Source organism: Heloderma suspectum, chromosome 2 (genome assembly GCF_057233095.1).
Source record: "Heloderma suspectum isolate Gila_16-S chromosome 2, 16-S_ref, whole genome shotgun sequence".
Taxonomy (NCBI): domain Eukaryota; kingdom Metazoa; phylum Chordata; class Lepidosauria; order Squamata; family Helodermatidae; genus Heloderma; species Heloderma suspectum.
In genome coordinates, this window is record NC_139459.1 from 198,215,241 (window position 1) to 198,235,283 (window position 20,043).

The 20,043-nt window shown below is 42.4% G+C and overlaps 1 protein-coding gene across 7 annotated transcripts in view; it reads right to left on the bottom strand.

The window, feature by feature from the left end:
- Positions 1 to 666: 666 nt before the first annotated feature.
- Positions 667 to 20,043, bottom strand: part of MMD (monocyte to macrophage differentiation associated) — a 36,644-nt gene continuing 17,267 nt past the window's right edge. For 2 of the 7 annotated variants that reach the window (XR_014788157.1, XR_014788155.1), the window contains 7 exons: positions 16,991 to 17,151; positions 14,390 to 14,464; positions 13,299 to 13,400; positions 9,732 to 9,801; positions 2,927 to 3,821; positions 1,855 to 1,886; positions 1,066 to 1,376 (listed from right to left, as the gene is read on the bottom strand). Coding sequence is in view for 5 of the 7 variants with exons in the window: in XM_084837235.1 (XP_084693361.1) it covers positions 1,479 to 1,736; positions 1,855 to 1,886; positions 2,927 to 2,978; positions 9,732 to 9,801; positions 13,299 to 13,400; positions 14,390 to 14,464; positions 16,991 to 17,151 (750 nt within the window). In the remaining 2 variants the exon portion in view is untranslated. Of the gene's footprint in view, positions 1,737 to 1,854; positions 3,822 to 9,731; positions 9,802 to 13,298; positions 13,401 to 14,389; positions 14,465 to 16,990; positions 17,152 to 20,043 lie in introns of those variants that run through there. The other 5 variants (XM_084837235.1, XM_084837234.1, XM_084837236.1 and 2 more) reach the window with 5 other exon arrangements.

Consider the following 20,043-nt stretch of genomic DNA (forward strand, 5'->3'; position numbering starts at 1 on the left):
CTTTCAAATGCCAGTGCTCAAGCAAATTAAGATGCATGTGGTTCTAGTCAACAATGTGTTCTCTAGCATGTTTATGAAGTCAGTCACAGGCAGAGCAACCCTAGGTGGGGTGGGGGTGGGGTGAAGTGGCCAGTTACTCACCTCTCAAAGCCCTGCAACTCACACTGGCCAGGGCAGACGGTGAATGATCATACCCTTTTTCCTTCCCTGGTGGTTCTCCCCCACCCCTCCAATTGGTTACAATGGGAAGGAAGATATGTATGCCAGCTCCAGGCTGGCATAGGTAAGGGGGCTGATCCTGGGGTCTCTCGAGGGGATGAAGGGGTCTTTAATCCAGCAGATCAAATGCCAACCTGCCCCTGTCCTGCTACACCCTGATTTGGGGCCTACTGGCAGCAGAAACAAGATCTGCTGTGGAGCTTTCTGCTACTGTACCCTACCAGAGGACCTCCTCTGTGCTAGCAGAGGGACACTTCTGCTCCATCCTAGCCCCCTCTATTCCCTTAGTTTGCAACTGTTTCATAGACAAGGAAATGTCACACCACCTTTCCCATTAGCACAAAACAAAACTTATGCAGATGTTAGCCAATAGGATGCATGCTCTTTAAAAGGGACCAGAACATTAATAGCCACTTGATACCAACGTCCCTTTCTCCCCTCAGATTCGGTCTTCCTTAACAGGAATACATTTTATTTCAAGGTAAGTACAAATGCAATAGATGAAATAGCAGAAGCAGAATGTTCTTCAAGTCAGGTATTTCATATGGCCAGAAGGAACTTGATTATTCTTCTCTACTACTACATATGGGTTGCATTCCAGTGGGTCTTTACGTACACTCAAGAATTCACGCATGCCTGGTGGGGCTTTTTGGTTTTAAAAAGCCAGTCCCCATGTCACATCATAAAACTGAAGTCAGGCTGAATGCATGATGTTAGTTGTATCGTTGTCTGGAGTATGGCTGCAATTTCGATCATAGTGTATTAACCACAAGGAAAAATCAGCAATAAAGCCTCCTATAGTTTAAACAGTACAGTTTTAAAAGTACAAAATTCGCCAGCATAATTCAAAATTGCACAAAATGTTTATTTGCATTAATCTAGTACATTTAAACCTTTAGGGACTAGGTTGAAGAAAAATTATATTTTGGCAAGTTCAATTGTTTTTAAAAAACCCAAACACTTTCCACTCTTAAAAACAAACACATTAAAAAGATGATGAATCACCATAAAAAGTAGCAGAATTAATTGGATCTAGTTTCATAGTTTTGACAAAAGCAGAGAGATTTACACATATTTCAGTGGTCTTAACAGTACTGCACTTGAACAGAGTACAGGAACTCAAAAAAAGTAAATATACTGAAAGTTGGACACATTTGCTGAAAAAAGAAAAAAAAAAGACAACAAAGATGATTGAGGCATTCGGATGTCATAGAAAATGTTTACTAGTCTGCTGTTTTATTTGCATACTACTAAGAAAGTTAAACCTGTTCTGCCCCAACCCAGGTATTCCAATAGTCATGTGGAAACTTGGTGTGAGCATCTCCATTCTTTGCAATTGTGCATGCAGAATGTTTGCCACATTGACGGGAGTAGCAACTATCACTTCCCCAGAACCCTGTTGGTATCCTGGAATTCTGGAAGTGTCCCTGGTGTGGGATAATTTTGTAGTCATCAGCTAATACTGCATGGATGCCAAGTTTCAATGCTCTACTTGTCATCTGAGCATTTGTCTCCTCCTGCAAATTGTATACAAGTGCACCAAATTCTAAAATATGTAACAACCCACTGGCAAGTCTAGAAGAAATTATATATTACCTTGCCCCCCAACCCCAGATCTATATAGTACAGACTTACTGTTTTGACAGGCAAAATATTCAGAGTAAAATCTGAAAAAGGCAACATGTTCCATTTTAGTTTTTAAAACACTGACATGAAAAAGAGCACGTTAGAAAAAGAATAAATTCAATCTTAATATAAGATATTCATAGTACAGTGGGACACACTACAGTAACTGGACACCAATCATTACAATGAGGATTCTAACATTGTTATTTAATGCACATGTTCTACAATCAAATTGCTACCACATTTCATTGTCCCAGATGCTAAAGAGCAGCACAGTTAAAGCCCAGTTTTGCTACTTTGTCCCAGACTGATGAGACCTATCAAGTTCTTCAAGCTTCCCTCCCTGAAAAGGCCATTTGGGTGTATCATAAACCACTAACTATTAATACTCCAAAGTTTATCAACAACCATTTGTTTTTTGAAATGATACAGCAAGGTTACATCCAAAAGGGGATGTTTTCCTAGACTAGCAATCTTGAACACTCTAGGGATGCAATCCTAAATACATTTACTGGGGAGTAAGCCCCACTGAACAAAATAAGACTTATGTCTGAGTAAACATGCATAGGATTGCTCAGGACGCACTATTTGAGCACCAAAGTGTCTTACACATCTACAAAATTACTGGCTCTTTAGAATAATTTAGATTTTGCAATTATTAGTTGCTGGCCACCTGTACCACTAGAACCAACATTCCAGAGTGCTTTCACATATACACATGCAACTGCCTCTAGAAATGGCACGGTATGATGATTTAATGTGTTAGCTAGCACTACTTGTATTCTTAGATAAACCCAAATTAGGCAATTCAGTTTACAGTGCAGGATAGCAGGTTTTCAGGTTAAAGCTCGGCAGAACCAATTTTGAAATTCATAATTATCAATTAAATATTTGTTAAAAAACCCAAACCTTTGGAAGAGGTTTATCTGTCAGGACAGTATGTGGAATGTAGTTGTTTCTTTAAAAGTTTCACTGTATGTAACAACTGCAGAAGTTGTGTGTACTTTTAAAATTCTGTTTAAAAAATTGTTTTACTATAAAAGTCACATCAGTTCAACTGGTGGGGGAAGCTAAAACTTACCTATCCATGATCTGTGTTTTATTAAATAGTTTGTGGAAAAAGTAGAAAGCAACTAAATAAAGAAAGAAATAGCATTGTTGCTATTGCATAAACTTCCATGATTCAAAACTGTCATTTCGAAAGTTTATGTAGTTTAAAGTTGCAGAAATTAAACCCATTAAATACACTTAAACAAAAATTGTAAACATCAGGCCACCAGCCATTTTACACTGTTTTCGCTGTTAATGTGGAATGGATTGTTAATGATGCAGCATCATGCTTCAAACCACAATCCAAAGTTAGGCATACTTACACTCAATGGGCTCAAATGCACCCAACTTTGTGTGCTGGATTGCAGCCTCCACTTACAGACAGTGGATGCAATACAAAAGGAAAACGTTTCTGTGCAAGCCACGCTGAAATAAACAGGAATTGTGCATAATTGTTCTTGCATAATTTCTATTTATTCCATTTAAGGGCTTCCCCAGAAAAAGTGCTTGGAGAATTATGTGCCCAGCACTTGATATACAAACAGTAATTCTAGGACACATTTTTGTCACTTCACAGTAAAATGTGTTCAGAAAACTATCAAAGTCAGTGCATTCTTCCCTGTGCAATGTTTTTCCCCACTTCCCCAGAATTTATTTTACCCAAGTAATACTGTGTCAGAGGCATAGTGCAGGTCGCAGGTCTGTGTTTGCCTAGTTGTTTAATATCACAAGTGACGGATGATATCTACAGGGCTTTTGTAAAGATACTTCCAGATAGCATAATAATGAACTGCAGCAGCCGTGGCAACAAACAAATGCCAGATGGCATGGGCAAATGGAATGACTCCGTCACACTTGAAGAAGATTACTCCCATACAGTAAATTAAGCCTCCCCAGGCAAGTTCTTGAAGTCCATCGGTGTTATTCTGTGGATTAAGAAAAGGTACTCTTTGTGAGTGGTTGGTTGCATATATGAGGATGGTCATAACACTAAAATGTTATAACTGACTCCCTGGCCGAGGTGCTTGAGGTGGTCTCTGATGTGCGTGTGCAGTCCTCTAACTTGTTGGTGTTGGGGGACTTCAATGTACATTCAGGGGCCGTCCTCACAGGGGCACCTCGGGACTTCATGGAGACCATGGCCTCCTGGGAGCTGCACCATATTCCAACTGGGCCCACCCATGTAGCCGGTCATGCACTAGACCTTGTGTTTGTTTCTGGAGAAGCGGGGAGTGATCTGGAAGTCGGGGGTATATCCACCCCCCCCTTGTCATGGTCAGATCACTATCTGGTGACGCTGGACTTCTCGGTTCCACAACCCCTCCGCAGGGGTGGAAGACCCATTAAAATGGTCCGCCCCAGGCGTCTTATGGATCCAAATGGATTCCTGAATGCGCTTGGGGATTCTCTGGAGCACGCCAACAGACACTTGGTCGAGACCCTGGTGGGTGGCTGGAATGCCGCAATCACTGGGGTGTTAGATCGGGTGGCTCCGAAACGCTCTCTCCCCCTGAACAGGGCTCGGACTGCACCATGGTTCAATCAACAGTTACGAGCTCTGAAACAAGAGGTGAGACAGCTAGAGCGCCAGTGGTGGAAGTCTCGCTCCAAAGGCGATCAGACAAGGGCTAGAGCTGTATCTTCAGCCTATCACGTGGCGGTGAAGGCAGCAAAAAAGGAATATTATGCTGCCTCTATCGCGTCTGCAGAGTGCTGTCCCAGGAGGCTGTTCCAAGCGGTCCGGAGCCTGGTCGGTCCTGTGGCTCCGGAACCACTGGAGCATTCTAAGGCCTCCTGTGAGGCCTTGGCAAGGCACTTTGCAGATAAAATTGATCAGATTAGGAGTGTTATTCCGTGCACTGTGGATACAGTTAGTGAGCAGGGGGCGGTCTGTGGCATACCGGTTTTGTGGGATCGGTTCCAGCTTCTTCCTTCTGATGAAGTGGACAAGGTGCTTTCATCTGTAAGGCCGACCACCTGCTTACTTGATCCTTGTCCACCTTGGCTCATTAGGAGCTGCAGAGAGAGGCTGGGTGAGGGGATCAAGGCGGTGGTGAACGCCTCCCTTGAGGAGGGAGTGATGCCATCAGCCCTCAAGGAGGCAGTGATAAGACCGCTTTTAAAAAAGCCCTTCTTGGATCCCCAAGTTCTGAACAACTTCCGCCCAGTCTCGAATCTGCCATTTTTGGGCAAGGTGATTGAGCGGGTGGTGGCGATGCAGTTGAAGGCACACTTGGAAGAAGCCGATTATCTAGATTAATTTCAGTCGGGCTTCAGGCCTGGGCATGGGACAGAAACGGCCTTGGTGGATGATACGAGGAGGGCTCTGGATAGGGGTGAATGCTCCTTCCTTGTTCTCCTCAACCTCTCAGCGGCTTTTGATACCGTTGACCACGGTATCCTCCTGGACCGCCTGGAGGAGTTGGGCATTGGAGAAACCGTATTACGGTGGTTCCGGTCCTTCCTCTCCGGCAGGTACCAGAGGATAGCACTGGGAGAGGAGGTTTTGGACCCGTGGCCGCTCACTTGTGGAGTGCCACAGGGTTCCATCCTCTCCCCGATGCTATTTAACATCTATGTGAAGGCGCTGGGGGCTATCATCAGGAGGTTTGGGGTGCGGTGTCATCAATATGTGGATGACATGCAGCTCTACCTCTCATTCAAATCTTCACCAAGGTTGGCCGTAGAATCCCTGTCTGGAGATGGTGAGTGGCTGGATGGGGAGGAATAAGCTGAAGCTGAACCCTGACAAGACCAAGGTACTTTTGGTGGGAGACAAGAGGAGGTTGGGGGATGTTGACCTGGTGTTGAATGGGGTACGGCTACCCTTGAAAGACCAGGTCTGCAGCTTGGGGGTCATCTTAGACTCCCAGCTGTCCATGGAGGCTTAGGTGTCACCTGTGAGCCAGACAGCGCTGTACCAACTCCATCTGATACGGCGGCTGCGCCCCTACCTTCCCGACCATCTGCTCCCATCGGTAGGACATGCCCTGGTCTCCTCTCATTTAGACTACTGTAATGCGCTCTATGTGGGGTTACCCTTGAAGATGGTTCGGAAGCTGCAGCTGGTACAGAACGCAGCGGCTCGCCTGACTAAAGGCAGCCGCTGGCGAGATCACATCACTCCAGTGCTGAAGGAGCTGCACTGGCTACCAGTTGTTTTCCAGGCCAAATTCAAGGTGTTGGTTTTGACCTTTAAAACCCTATATGGCTCTGGCCCAGCCTATCTCAAGGAGCGCCTCCAGCAACACCAGGTAGGCTGCTCAACAAGATCAGCCTTGGATGGCCTTCTCTCTGTGCCATCAGCCAGGACAGCGAGGCTGGTGAGGATGAGGGAGAGGGCTTTCTCTGTGGTGGCCCCCACTCTGTGGAACTCCCTCTCTAGGGAACTCTGCCATGCCCCCTCTTTAATGAGCTTCCGCCATGCCTTAAAAACATGGTTGTTCAGGCAGGCATTTGGGGTGGGCTATGGTAATTTTAGAAATGTGATGTTTTTAATGTTCAATTTTATTGTGTAAACTGTTTTTATTGTTGTACATCGCCCAGAGTGGCTGGGTGACCGGCCAGATGGGCGATTAATAAATTTAATAAATAAAAAATAATAAAAAATAATAATACCATGGCTGTTGAGACTGAGACTGTATACACCAGCAAGCACTAGCTATAAAACCATTATGGGACATCAACAAAAGACATCCCCTGCTAGGTCAAACCAAGATGCCATGTAAACTGTCATCCTGTTTCCCTCAGAAGCCAGCATGGTGCTTCCGGGAAGGTCACAAGCAGGACTTGAATACAACAGCTGTCTGTCTGCTCCACAGTAGCTGGTATTGGATGGCTGCTGAATACGGGGAGTCTTAGTGATTCTAGCCTATAGACAAATTCATGGAGAACTGGTCCAACCCCCTTCTTAAAATCTTCTAAGCCAGTAACCATTATCACAACCTGTGGCAGTGAATTCCAGAAGTTAATTTTGTGTTGAGTGAAGTACTTTATTTTGTCTGTTCTCAATCGATTGCCAGTCAATTGCATTGGATGACCTCTGGTTCTAATGTTATGAAGTGGCAAAATGGAGAAGTTATTAAAAAAAGGAGAAACTATAAAAGAAAAAAAGAAGAAAACAATAGTGCAAAGCACTGCAACGTTCTCCAAATATGGAGGAAGCCCCCATAGAGGCAACCGGCTAGGTGGTTGAAAGAGAACTGAGGGAATGGGTGGGAACCTGCTAGGACATGGTGGGGGAGGCTTCTCACCAAAACATTCCTCAGCTTTAGAAGTTTCCCAAAAGAGGCTCAGCACAGGCACAGGGCCCATACGTGCGACGCACATAGACCATATAGAACTCTCATATTCTTCCCACCACCTTTGTTTTCTTTTTCCTAAACTAAGAATCCTCAAATGCTTTAGCTTTTCCTCTCAGGGAAGCTGCTTGAACACCCTGATGACCTTTTATGCATCTTTTTCAACTTGGAAAAGATGCATGTAACTGTATATAAAGGTATTACAATACTGGCAGTGTTATTTTCAATTTCCTTCCTAATCCCACCTAATGTGGAATTGGCCTTTTTCACTGCCAACACAGACTGAGTTGACCTTTCCATAGAACTACTTAAGCAAACTCCAAGGTAAACATTTGCTGATATTGAATTTCATTTGCCAATCTGTTGTCCATTCACTCCGTTTGAAAGACTGAGTGATGACCGTTCACACGCAAACATTTTTGGTGTGGAAGGACATTTTCGGCGTGTGTGTAAGTGTGTGTGTGCGCACACGCACACAAACAGAAAAGATTTCAACCTCTTCCTATGTTTACATTCTTTGGATCTGTTTGCTGCCCCTCTGGGTTGCCACTCCAGCACTATTTTATCTTGCACTCTTCGCATTCCTGGGCTCACATTCCTGGGCTTGTAATCCCAGCCAAACTGGATACTGGACCCATTTCCAGTGGCTGTATTAGTCTAAAGAAAACCCTGTACCAATAGTCTAATGGAAGCCTAATTGAATGGATGTGCAAGAGTGAAATTAATTGTATCTGTGTTGGAAATCTGAACAACTAGGAGTGATTTATCAACATTATAAAAACAGACAGCTTAAAAGCTAATGAGAAAGCATTGCACACTGCCCCAATGGACAAGAAAACACTTCTATCAGATGAAGAAGCATAAAGCAACTATTGTTGCTGTCATGGTTTTCCTAAAATCAGTATGCTTTTTCCAAGATAAGAATTCTCTTCCCAAGGCAATCTGGTATACACTGCTTTGTCTGAAAGCAACAGAGCAATAATTTCTTGGCAGGATATAGTTAAAAGTTACTGAATGAAATATTGTCAGGGGGTGCAGTTGTTTGTATTCTTATTTTGCTAAATTTAATACCTTCTTAGTATGTCTTTTTTTAAAGAATAAATCTGCAGTTGTTGAGCCTTTTCCTCTTTCAAAAGTCTCCTACCATATGCATATAGGAAAAACCTTCTCAGCTACCCACTTTTAATAGATTCTAATTGCTGCAAGATACATTTCCACTTACACAGGAACATGAGTTAAGTTCAAATTTTGTTCAGAGTCACATTATTTCCTATACCCATTATTTCAATAGTCTACCAAGTTACTCTCAGTGCTCCAGCAAAATATCCCAAATCCCTCTGTGAAGAACTATCAGGGCCAGACGAAACATTAGATTCATTTAATATTCCCCTCAATGGAACTTTTGAAACCAGAAAAGCCATTTTTGGATGGACGGTTGGTACCTGACATCTAGAAATTGGGAGTGAGGAAGACTTAACCCTTTCTCTACTCCAAATTGCCGTTTCTCTCCCTTGAAGTTCCAAATGCATGTATGCCATGTGGAGGAACAAGTCACCAGAGGGGGAGGGGGCAATTTGGAGCTGAGAAATTTCTAGTGCAGAGTGAGTTAAGCATCCCTTCCTCCCTCCTCACTACTTCTCTGATCCTGACTACCTGTCCAGAAGCATCATATTTGGTTTTAAAAAGGCTGCAGGGGTGATGTTCTGTGCCTGCATGAAATACCTAGTGTGGCTCTTAGAAGGTATAGAGGTGGTACAGAACACTGGTTATGCATATGATGGATGCAATCAAGAGCTACACATGCTGAAGGTTCCCAGTGTCTGCTATGACCAGTGGAACTCCATGAGAGAACAAGGCACTTTCCCTGATATTATCAACAATTGCAAACTTGTATACTTGGAGAAAAGAGTACTGTACCTTTCTTTCTTTTTTTCTTACGTTCTCATTAGACAAATTTATGGAGGTTAGATCTATCAACAGTAACTAGCCACAATAACTAGATAGAATTCTCCATGCCTTTGAACACCAGTTGCTGGGGTGTTCAATGGGGTTCAATGGGGGAGTGTTTCAGGTCCTGCTTGTGGCCTTCCTGTTTGCATTAGTGGCTAGCCAGATGCTTCCAGGATACTGGATTATATGGACCCATTATATGATCCATCAAGGGTCTTACGTCCTTATTAATAATATGAGCTCCACTTGCATATGTGGTCCAACACTGATGAAGTCACCAAAATTATGTCATGCAAGCTAGTTCTATAGGACTAAAATCCCTAAAGGGGTAGATAATGATTATGTTATGTTAAACAGGGTGACATAAGATGGTGCCTGCTACAGTGGAAAATATTTGCACTGTTCTTAAGCGAAAACAATTGAAGAAAATAAACAGATAATGAATTAAAAATTCAATGAAGTTCTAAGTAGTCTTTTAAATATCAAGTATATAAATGAATAAAAGCTATTTTTAAGCATATCAGAATTATAATAATTCTTTAAGATTTAGATTTTAAAGCTCTTCAACAAGCATGCATTCCTTACCATGGAAGTCACTACTAGAGCAGGTGAAAAGCCCATTGCTAGGTAGAAGAAGAGCTCCACAATTTTATACCTTCAAAAAGAAGAAAAATGATAAGCCTACAACTATGCAAGAACAGGTCCTCATCACTCTAGAAACATAGCCTACCTTCATTCATATATTGCCTTTGTGACAGCAATAAATTATAGTTCTTTTTGGATAGTAGAAACTTTTTAAAACCCTATTTAATAGTTCATTTGTTATTAACTGCTCTGGGCCTCCACAAAATGGAAAGAGATTGGTCTGGTTCGCACACATTGCTAAGCCAAAGTGTCGTTTGTTGAAATCTGGCTTGTCATTATGTCCAAATCCATCCCCACAAACAAACCATGATTTGTTAAAGAGCTATAATCCACAAACAGAAGCCATGGTTTGTTGTTGGCTGACAAAATCTGGCTTGTTTAAACCATGGCTAGTCATGATTTCTGAACCCAGAACCGTGGGTTATCCCTGTCTTGTTTGCATTGCTGTCCACCCTGAAACAGAGCAAGAACAGTCTGAAAATAAAACCACTCTAGGGATGTCAGAAAATTCCGCCATGGACTCCAGTGAGTCCGTGAAATCCACAGAATCCGTGGCGGAACGGCCTCCCCCACCCTGAGGAATCCCCCTGGGATGGAACGTACCTGGCGGCGGCTCTGGTGGCGGTGGAGGCTCTGGCTGGTCTCCCAACTGCTGCCCGGCTGCTGCGGCCGCAAATGGCAGCTGTTGTAGCGGCCGCCATTTGTGCCCTTGCAGTAAGCCGTGATAGGCTACGTAAATACTTACGTAGCGTATCATGGCAAAGAGCAGGGGTGCAAATGGTGGCCGCTACGCCATTTACGTCCTTTCAGTAAGCCATGATAGGCTACGTAAGTATTTACGTAGCCTATCATGGCTTACTGAAAGGACGTAAATGGCGGCCGCTACGACAGCCGCCATTTGCGGCCGCAGCAGCCCAGCAGCGGCCGGAACTCCAGCTGCGGCCAGCCCGGCTGGGGAGGATTCCGGGGGGAGGGATGGAGCGCCTCCCCCCACCGCGGATTGACCGGCACGGAGCCAGGTAAGGATTTCGTACATCCCTAAACCACTCTGAATGCTGGCAAAATTGGTGGGACACAAACAAATCATGGATAGGGAAAACAGGATGTGGTTTGTTTGTTCATCTGCAAGACAATTCATGGATAAAGCATCCAACTATGGTTAGCATAAACCATGGCTTAGTGTTATGTGGGAATGCAGCCTTTTTGTAAATTCAACTTTCCATTATTGGTAGCTGGAGAAAGAGAAATATCCGACACATATTCAAAACGAGGGCTTTCCCCAACAATAGCCCAACATGTCACTAGTTAAGGCACAGGAAAGATACTCTCCAGTGGCAAGTAAACAAAGCCAGCCGAAGTCTTTGTGCAGGCCAGAATGGGCAAAGTCATAACATAAAAGAAAAACAAGAAACATGAAACAAATTGTAGTTGGGTGAGCAGGAAAGGATCAGGCACATTTATTAGAGAATCTGCTTTCTTCCTGCTTCCTTGGCTATCTTTTTTTTGTGAATTTTTTTTTGGTGAATTTTTGTGAACCGCCCAGAGAGCTTCGGCTATTGGGCAGTATAGAAATGAAATAAATAAATAAATATAAATAAATAAAATATCTTTTTTACTCCCATTAATCTCACTAGAAAAGGATAAATATCAAATATCAGAAGGGTGCAATCTGTTTTCACTCAGTGGAATGGAAGATGGATTGCACCCACAATTTCTATTTCTTTGATAGAAATCCAGGCTCTTCTCACCCACTCATATTAAGTACTGCTTGAATTTTTTTTTATCAAAGAGGAATTTCAAAAGTGAGACACGGTCATTTTCTATACACTGGTGATGTGTCTAATGCTGACATGCTGAGAGACAGTTTGAAAAGGCTAATTTAATAGCCAAGACTGTGCTTTTCGCAACAGAAATATGAGAATGTGTTTCAGTTAAAATGGGGTTGTTTGAACTGGAAAAAGTAATATGACACTGTGCTCCAATTTCCATTACAGAAAAACACCATTATAATAATTAGACAAAAAGAAATGTACACTAAATGTAGAATGTTCCTTCATGAGTCAGGATAATCTTTGCATCCTTCTATTTATTTGCTATTTTCACATTCTTAAGCCAAATACACACATTAGTGTCTTATGCCAATAACATTTAGTGTGCAATCCTATGCATGTTTAGACAGAAAAAAGTCCTACAACTCCCAGCATTCCCCAGCTAGCCACTGACCCATGCCGGCTGGGGAATGTTGGTAGTTGTAGATGTTTTTTTCTGTCTAAACATGCATAGGATTGCACACTTAACCATGGGTTAGGAATCAGAATCAGGCTGTGGGATTATTTGCTTCCACTCCTGGCAGCCTCTATCCTGCTTCAGCATTATGCTTAACCATTGCTAAACCTAGTTAAGCGTGTTCTAACCTTGGTTAAGGACATTCCTGAATTACAGTTCAGAACTTTGGTCATTATGGTTTGTATTTTGATGTTTGTTTTGGTTTCTTATATTGTAAATCACTTAAGAGATATTTTTTCAGATATGGTAAGTGGTCTATTAATTGATTAAATAAATAATAAACAAACATACAAACCCAGGGAAGCAACCTGGTGCCCTTCATATGTTTTGGTCTACAACTCCCATAAACTCAAACCAGCATGGTCAATGGTCAGGGATTATGGGACTCGTAGTCTTGAATATCTGGAGGGTACTGGGTTGCTCACTGCTGGTGTAAACTGTAATCTCATGGCCCATTCTCAGGTTTATTGTTTATTTGTTTATTAATTATACTTGTATACAACTAAGGGAGCAATCCTATGGCCACTAGACACTGTCTAGAGGGCCATAGGATATGCTCCTTTCTGGGAACTGACCTCGGAGCCCACACGCCAAGGTCGGTTCCCAGAAATCTGACCTCCCCCCTTGTCCGCGCTGCTTCTGAGGCAGCACGGAGAAGCCCCATCCTCCACGCTCGGAAAACGAGCACGGAACAACTGAAAAGGGGCGGGGCTGGGGGGCATTCTGGGGCAGGGAGAGCGGAGCTGTGCCTACGACACATTCTATGTGTCGTATGGCAGCTTCCTCTCCTGGTCGGCCCCCTTGCCGTTAGACAGCTGAAAACGGCTGTCTAGCGAAAAGGAGCACGGCAGGAGAGGCACAGAGGGAATGATCCCACTGTGCCTCTCCTGCCTTGTTTAGGATAGGTGGTCGCCTCCAAGTTCGGAGGTGGCCGCCTATCTAGTTAGGACTGTGCCCTTAATCTAATAAAATCTCTAAGCATTTTACATTCAAAAATATTAAAAATAAATACACTGTTAATTAACAATGACAACTACTACAACAAAGATAACTAGAAAGAAACAATGAAAACAAACATTAAAATGGTGCAACGTTATGCAGTTCCTAAGCCATGGCTAATCTTTACATCAGTGCAGAGTTTGTGTTTATAGACTGATACTACAGTGGCATAATTAATTGACAGAAAATATCAACTCAAGTGCAAATAATGACATTTCTTACTTTTCATGGTAGAGGAATACATAAATGGCTCCTCCAGCAGCCATTAGCCAGATAAACCAACGCATATGAGACGCCAAAGGACCAAGCTCACGAAGATTTAACCTAAAAAAGCATTAAGGTGACTCCTGAAGTAGTGAATGGATGGTATATGAAAAACATTAAATTCTATTTACAGATATAATGAAAGGAACAAAATTTCTCAAGAGAGAGAATACTCATTTTCAATTCTTGCAAGTTTAAGAGTTAAAAAATATATAATTTTTCCTTAATCAAGAAGAAATCACTTCAATAAAGTTAAAATATTGATTATGCAGAGTTTACACTTTAAAGACTTTTTATTGCCTACATTTAATTGCAAAATACCTTTAACATTTAAACAAAATTTATAGTAAACAATAAATTTTTATTTCATTTTATAATTCCTATCAAAACTCTTTACATGATTTTGCATGTGCAAGCCATGGCGGGAGTATACCACAGCTTGACACGTCATGCGAACCCGGCAAGGGTGGGTTGTTGGTGTGATTAATAAAACACCCACAACCTTAAAACAGGCTGTGGTTTGTGAGTGGCTTGTAAATCACGCCAATAACCCACCCTTGTCAGGTTTGCATGCCATGGCTTGCATATGCAAAAAGGTTGGCTAGGAAACGATATGGAGACCCCATGGTTGAATTAACCCACGGTGGTTTACTGTGTCATGTGAACCAAGGCTCCGCATATTATTAAGATTATTGGTGCTTGGGAGAATAGAAATGAAGGGCAAGATCAATTGTTACAGTCATGTGCAAAATACCCTGGCCCCAATTTAGTGGTATACATACAATGCACTCTTTTGCATGCAGTTACCAATCTACCAGAGGATGAATAAGCCAAAGCCTGCTTCTGTATGTGCTGGATCAGGGCAACTGAGTTAAAAATGCAAAGTCAAAGAAAATCTTTAATTTATTAAATGGAAAAAGGATTTCACTATACTACTTCACCCTAGCCGATTAGGCCATGATCAATTAGTCAACTAATCCATCAAGTGGAAGCTGTAATAATATGGCATTGCAATTTTACCTACCAGAAATATACATTTTAATCCTTACCACGGTGCATATGATGCTGCTATGAAGATATAGATCATCATTCTGTCACACATATGAAAACAGTGCTCCATTGTCCTAAATAGAAAGGCAAACAGTGGAATAATTCATTAAAAAAAGGAGAGACAGGTTATTGCCCTGGGGCTGCAGGGCTGAAGGGCAGCATGAGCTGGCCTCAATAAAGGGCCATTGGGAGGCTGTACCTTCTGCCTCCCAGGGAAAGCACCATGGCAATAGGGAGACCAACCTGTCCCCATACATCAGCCAGAGAGGGAGCAGCTGCAGGGAGCTTGCTTCGCCCTTCCCTGCCAGAAAGACACCTATAAGAACTAGTGCTTAACTTTGCTTTTCCCCTCCTCTCTCCCAGTCCCCTTCTTGTGTTGTGTCTTTCAGACTGTAACCCTGACTGCAGGGACTGTCTATTTATTCGTCTTTGTAAGCCACTTTAGAAGCCTTTTTTGGCTGAAGAGTGGGATGAACATTCTTTAAATAAAATAGAAACATTCTCTTTCCAAAAACACTACTCTTAAAACATTAAAACACAGAATAGTTCACCTTGCACTGAGCATTAGCATTTAGTTAAGGCACAGTTCGGGGGTGGGGTGAGCCCTAAAACTTTTTTTACTGAAGGTATTTTGCAATTCAGCTCAGGCGTATCAAAAAAGAAGGAAGCCATGTGTGTGCTGGTGGGGTGAGACAAACAGTGCATCTCACTGTTCTCTGATCATGTTGTCCGAATATTATGTTAACATTGTCTACATTGGTGCTACTAACTGGTTTGCAAAACTCATCTTGACTTATCATAGTCATTGGCAATAAGAACTGTAATAGATCAAAATAGTGTCTTGTCAGTAACTGTACCCTAAGTCACTTGCATATTTGCTTATGCCAGCAGGTAGAATGCATTCAAGGCATTTAAAAAGTCTCACTTTTCAAGTTGCAATGAGTTCTCCTAGGACAAGTTCAGGACACAATTTGAAGACTTCATGGAATTTCACTTGTCATGATTCATATTCAATATCAACCCCAACCACCGCTCCCCCCCATCCCGAGGATTAATTAAGGGATGCACAGTTGGGCTCTTCAGTCTTGCTGTTCAAAAATACTTTGAAGACCTTTCTGTTCCAAGTGGCTTTCAGCTGATGTGATTTTATTGGATGTCCTGCTGATTTACTGCTTTATTGCTGTGGTTTTAATAATTATTTTATGCTGGCTGTTTAAGATGTTGGTGTTTGTCTTTGAATTTTTGTTTTTCAAGGTTTTAATAATTGGTTTATAGTGTTGTATGCCACCTTGAGAGGACTTTGTCTGAAAAAGTGGCTAAAATGCTTAAATAAATTTAAAACGGTCACAGCTGCTGTATGACTATAAGGCCCACAGGCAACTTTTAGGAGACATTTAACAGAAGTGGACAACGTTTTGACAATTGCATCATAACACAAGTTCAAAGTATAAGACAGCGCTACTTAAGTGCACATTACACCATATGCAGTCCTCCACCCTACTGGTTACTGTTGTACTGGTAGTGAGTTAAGGGAAACTACACAGCAGCACTCTGTGTGAGAGGTAGGAAGGGATGCAGGCCTGATTCTGTGCCATATCCAGGTACATCTGCTGCTGCCCTGGTGTGCTGCTTGTGCCACCTGTGCTGCAGGTTGGCTATGGAAACTTTAAATAAAGATTTAAACTCTGTGGCTCTTACCACATGTCCTCGTCTACACGTGTCCAATCATGCACATGTATCCAAATGAACATACATCTTGGATCTTCAACCAAACCACAGTGCATTGCAACAAAAATTGGGGTACCCAGGTGGGGAAAAAGCAAAAGACAATCAGCCGGAGGTTAGAATAATTGAGTAGGCAGTTTATTACAGGAATATATAAGGTAAGTTCATGTACAGCATTTAAATAGGACAGGAAGACGTTTAGTTAATTCTATACAGAGGGCTGGGGACGTTTTGGGAAGAGGTCCCTTGCCCTGATGTATGCTAATGTGTGACTAAGAATGTACAATGGGTTTTGCAGTACTTTATGCATGGTGCTTCCCTTGTCAGGGCTCTAGAGAGTCTAATTAAATGATGTGTCCAGATGACTTGATTGCACTAGGAACCTGGCAGAGGGTAAAGCATCTGCATATTCCAGAGGTTCATGCCCCTTGCACAGCTAATGGAGGACAGCCAATGTACACTGTCATTTTGCTTTGTTGTCCTGATAGCCAAGTCCCAGCTTAGTCTATTCTTCCCAGACAAGATGGAGATTTTGGAATCAAGGTGCTAGGAAGATACTCAAAACAGCAGCAAGGTTGAGCCTCTTGGTAACAGTGGCTGTGCAGTACCAAGCAGCAGCACAGTAACATCTAGTGATTTCACTATTGTGCTCTGAAACCCTGTATAGATATCATTTTTTAAAACTATGGTGCCAGTACTTCAGAGGAATCCTAAAGCAAGTATTACCCAGAAAAACTACAATAAAGTGAATTACAAATCCCAACAATGATCTTTAGAGAAGGAGAATATAAAACCTATTTAAGAAGCCCACTTAGAAACAGCATGCAGCGTGCAAGAGAACACATTAGAACACCAAATGAGTATACGGTTCATACCGTAGGTGACTCTTTTTCCATGAAATTATGTGAAACACTGTGGAAACGATGAAGAGTGCACACAGACCAATTCCATACATCCATGCTGTTATCTTTTCCCATCCATCATCAGAGAGTCGATGGAGCAGAGCACTACCCACAATGGCTGGAACAATAAGAAACTATAGGAACAACAGGAATGTGTTATTTGCCATTCACCCAGTCCACATTTTCTGCTTTTTATCATTCTGCTTCCTATTCTTAAACCAAACTCCTCCTCTTGAACATTGGCTTCAAAAGGAGCGAGTGAAAAGAATTTGTGATTTTTAAACATTACAAGAAAGTTGCCCAGGTCTATTACAAATAAACATAAGAACATAAGAAGAACCATGCTGGATCAGACCAAGGGTCCATCTAGTTCAGCATTCTGTTCACACAGTGGCCAACCAACTGTCAACTGGAGACCCACAAGCAGGACATGAGTGCAACAGCATCCTCTTGCCCATGTTCCCCAGCAACTGGTGCACATAGGCATATTGTCTCTGATACTGGAGATAGCATAGAGGCATCAGGACTAGTGCCCATTGATAACCTTCTCCTCCACAAATGTGTCTAACCTCCTTTTAAAGCCATCCAAATGTGTGACCATCACTACATCTTGTGGTAGAGAATTCCATAGTTTAACTATGCGCTGTGTGAAGAAGTACTTCCTTTGATCTGTCCTCAATCAGCTTGATAGGATGACTCTGGATTCTAGTATTATGAGAGAGGGAGAAAAATGTCTCCCTATCCACGTTCTCCACACCATGCATAATTTTGTATACCTCCATCATGTCTCCCCTTACTTGCCTTTTTTCCAAGCTGAACAATTCCAGTATTGTAGTCCTCCCTCATAGGGGAGTTGCTCCAGTCCCTTGATCATTCTAGTTGCCCTCTTCTGCACATTTTTCAGCTCGACAATATCTTTTTTTTTTTTTTGGTGCAGTGACCAGAACTGTACACAGTATTCTAAGTGTGGTCACACCATAGATTTATATAAGGGCAGTATGATATTGGCAGTTTTATTCATAGTTCTTTTCCTAATTATGCCTAACATGGAGTTTGCCTCTTTTTGGAGCACTGCTGGGCTGACATTTTCATTGAGCTGTCCACCACAATCCCAAGATCTCTGTCTTGGTCGGTCACTGCTAGCTCAGATCCCATCAGGTTATACTTCAAGTTTGGATTTTTTGCCCCAACATGCATCACTTTACACTTGCTTACATTGAGCTGCATTTGCCGTTTAGATGCCCATTCTCCAAGTTTGGAGAGATCCATTTGGAGCTTCTCACATCCTTTTTTTTTTTTTAACCACTCTAATTTAAGTGTCATTGGCAAACTTGGCCACTTCACTGCTCACTCCTAATTCCAGATCATTTATGAATAAATTGAAATGTATTGGTCCTAATACAGATCCCTGTAGGACCCCACTATTTACATCCCTCCATTGGGATAATTTACCATTTATTCCTACTCTCTGTGTTCTGTTCTTTAACCAGTTACTGATCCATAACAGGGCCTTTCCTCTTCTTCCATGACTGCTAAGTTTCCTCAGGAGTCTTTGGTGAAGGACTTTGTCAAAAGCCTTTTGGAAGTCCAAGCCTGAAAGGCACTGTTATCTTCACAGAAAGGAGGGACATCTAAGTTACCTTGATCAGTTAAACTTCTTTGGCTGAAGGTTACAGTCACCGCCAAAACACAAAGCAGCGCCAAACTGTCAGAAGTATATTCTATTTGGTTTAAAATGTGCTGAAAGTAACATTTTGTTAAGTTCATCATGCAAGCAAAAACTGTAGAAACTGCTTAGAGAGGAGCTAATGCAAGTACTTCCTTCAGTCACGCTGATGTATAAATAACATCCTCACTAAACACATGCACACACTAAAAACAACAACAAAACCATGACTTGTATTTAAGGAGTAGCTACGTCAGCCTGACTTTCTACTTTCAAGGTTAATAGCAATTAGAATTTTTAAGATAATAAAAGCTCCTAGAACAGGAAACTGAAGTGGGGAAACTACATGACTGTATAAGGAAGGTCAGTGCCATCCAGTAGCAGATTTTACAGAAGAGACTTTTCAAATGAAATTGGGATTCCTCTCTGCTATCCCCTAATGCTTCAACTTAGCTAGAGGCACTTTGAATAACACCAAGTATATTATTATTGGCTTTACTTGGAATTTTTTTTTCAAAATGCCAGTAAGTATCTTAAGACTTGACAATTCAATAGCATACAATTCCCTCACATGTTTTAAATTGGGGATGGGGATGAACAGTCATTTGTAAAATGTTAATTACAACTTTGAAACGTCACAATTTAACTGTTTTTTGCATTTATTCATCATGTTACTAACTCATTTTATCAAACAGTGCATTTATAGAAATGGAAAAAGTAAAGTCAGTTTCCCGCCTCCCAGCTGAACAGAGCACAGCAGAGCAGAGCAGAGCAGAGCAGAGCAGAGCAGAGCAGAGCAAGCTGCTCCAGCTGGTCCAGGGACTACAGAAGCAGGCAAGCTCCCAGATAGCGAGCGAACAGAGCGAGCGAACAGGGGGAGCAAACAGGAGTTAGCCAGGGGAGTTGCAGTGGTTGAAGAGACAAAGGAGACAAAGGAGACAGAGGCTAAGAGGTAAGTGGGTTGCAGGAAGCCCAGGGGGCTGCCCTTTATCCTTCTGATTGGCTGTGAGCTCACCAGGTGCTTCTGAGAGCTCCAACTGAATTGGAGGGGTGTGGCCTGAGTACTCCCAGCAGCTGACTGGGTGGGAAGCTTCAGTCTGTTTCCCGCCTCCCAGCTGAGCAGAGCAGAGCAAGCTGCTCCAGCTGGTCCAGGGACTACAGAAGCAGGCAAGCTCCCAGAGAGCGAGCGAACAGGGGGAGCAAACAGGAGTTGGCCAGGGGAGGTCAAGGGGGAGGCCCCTAACATTTTTTTTTATTTTTTTACTAACTTTTTTTCATTTATTTGTCTTGTAACACACACTTCCACACCAGTGGGACTCTGCTTTTAACCTCTACTGAGTAGAGGAGCAGGCACAGGCTA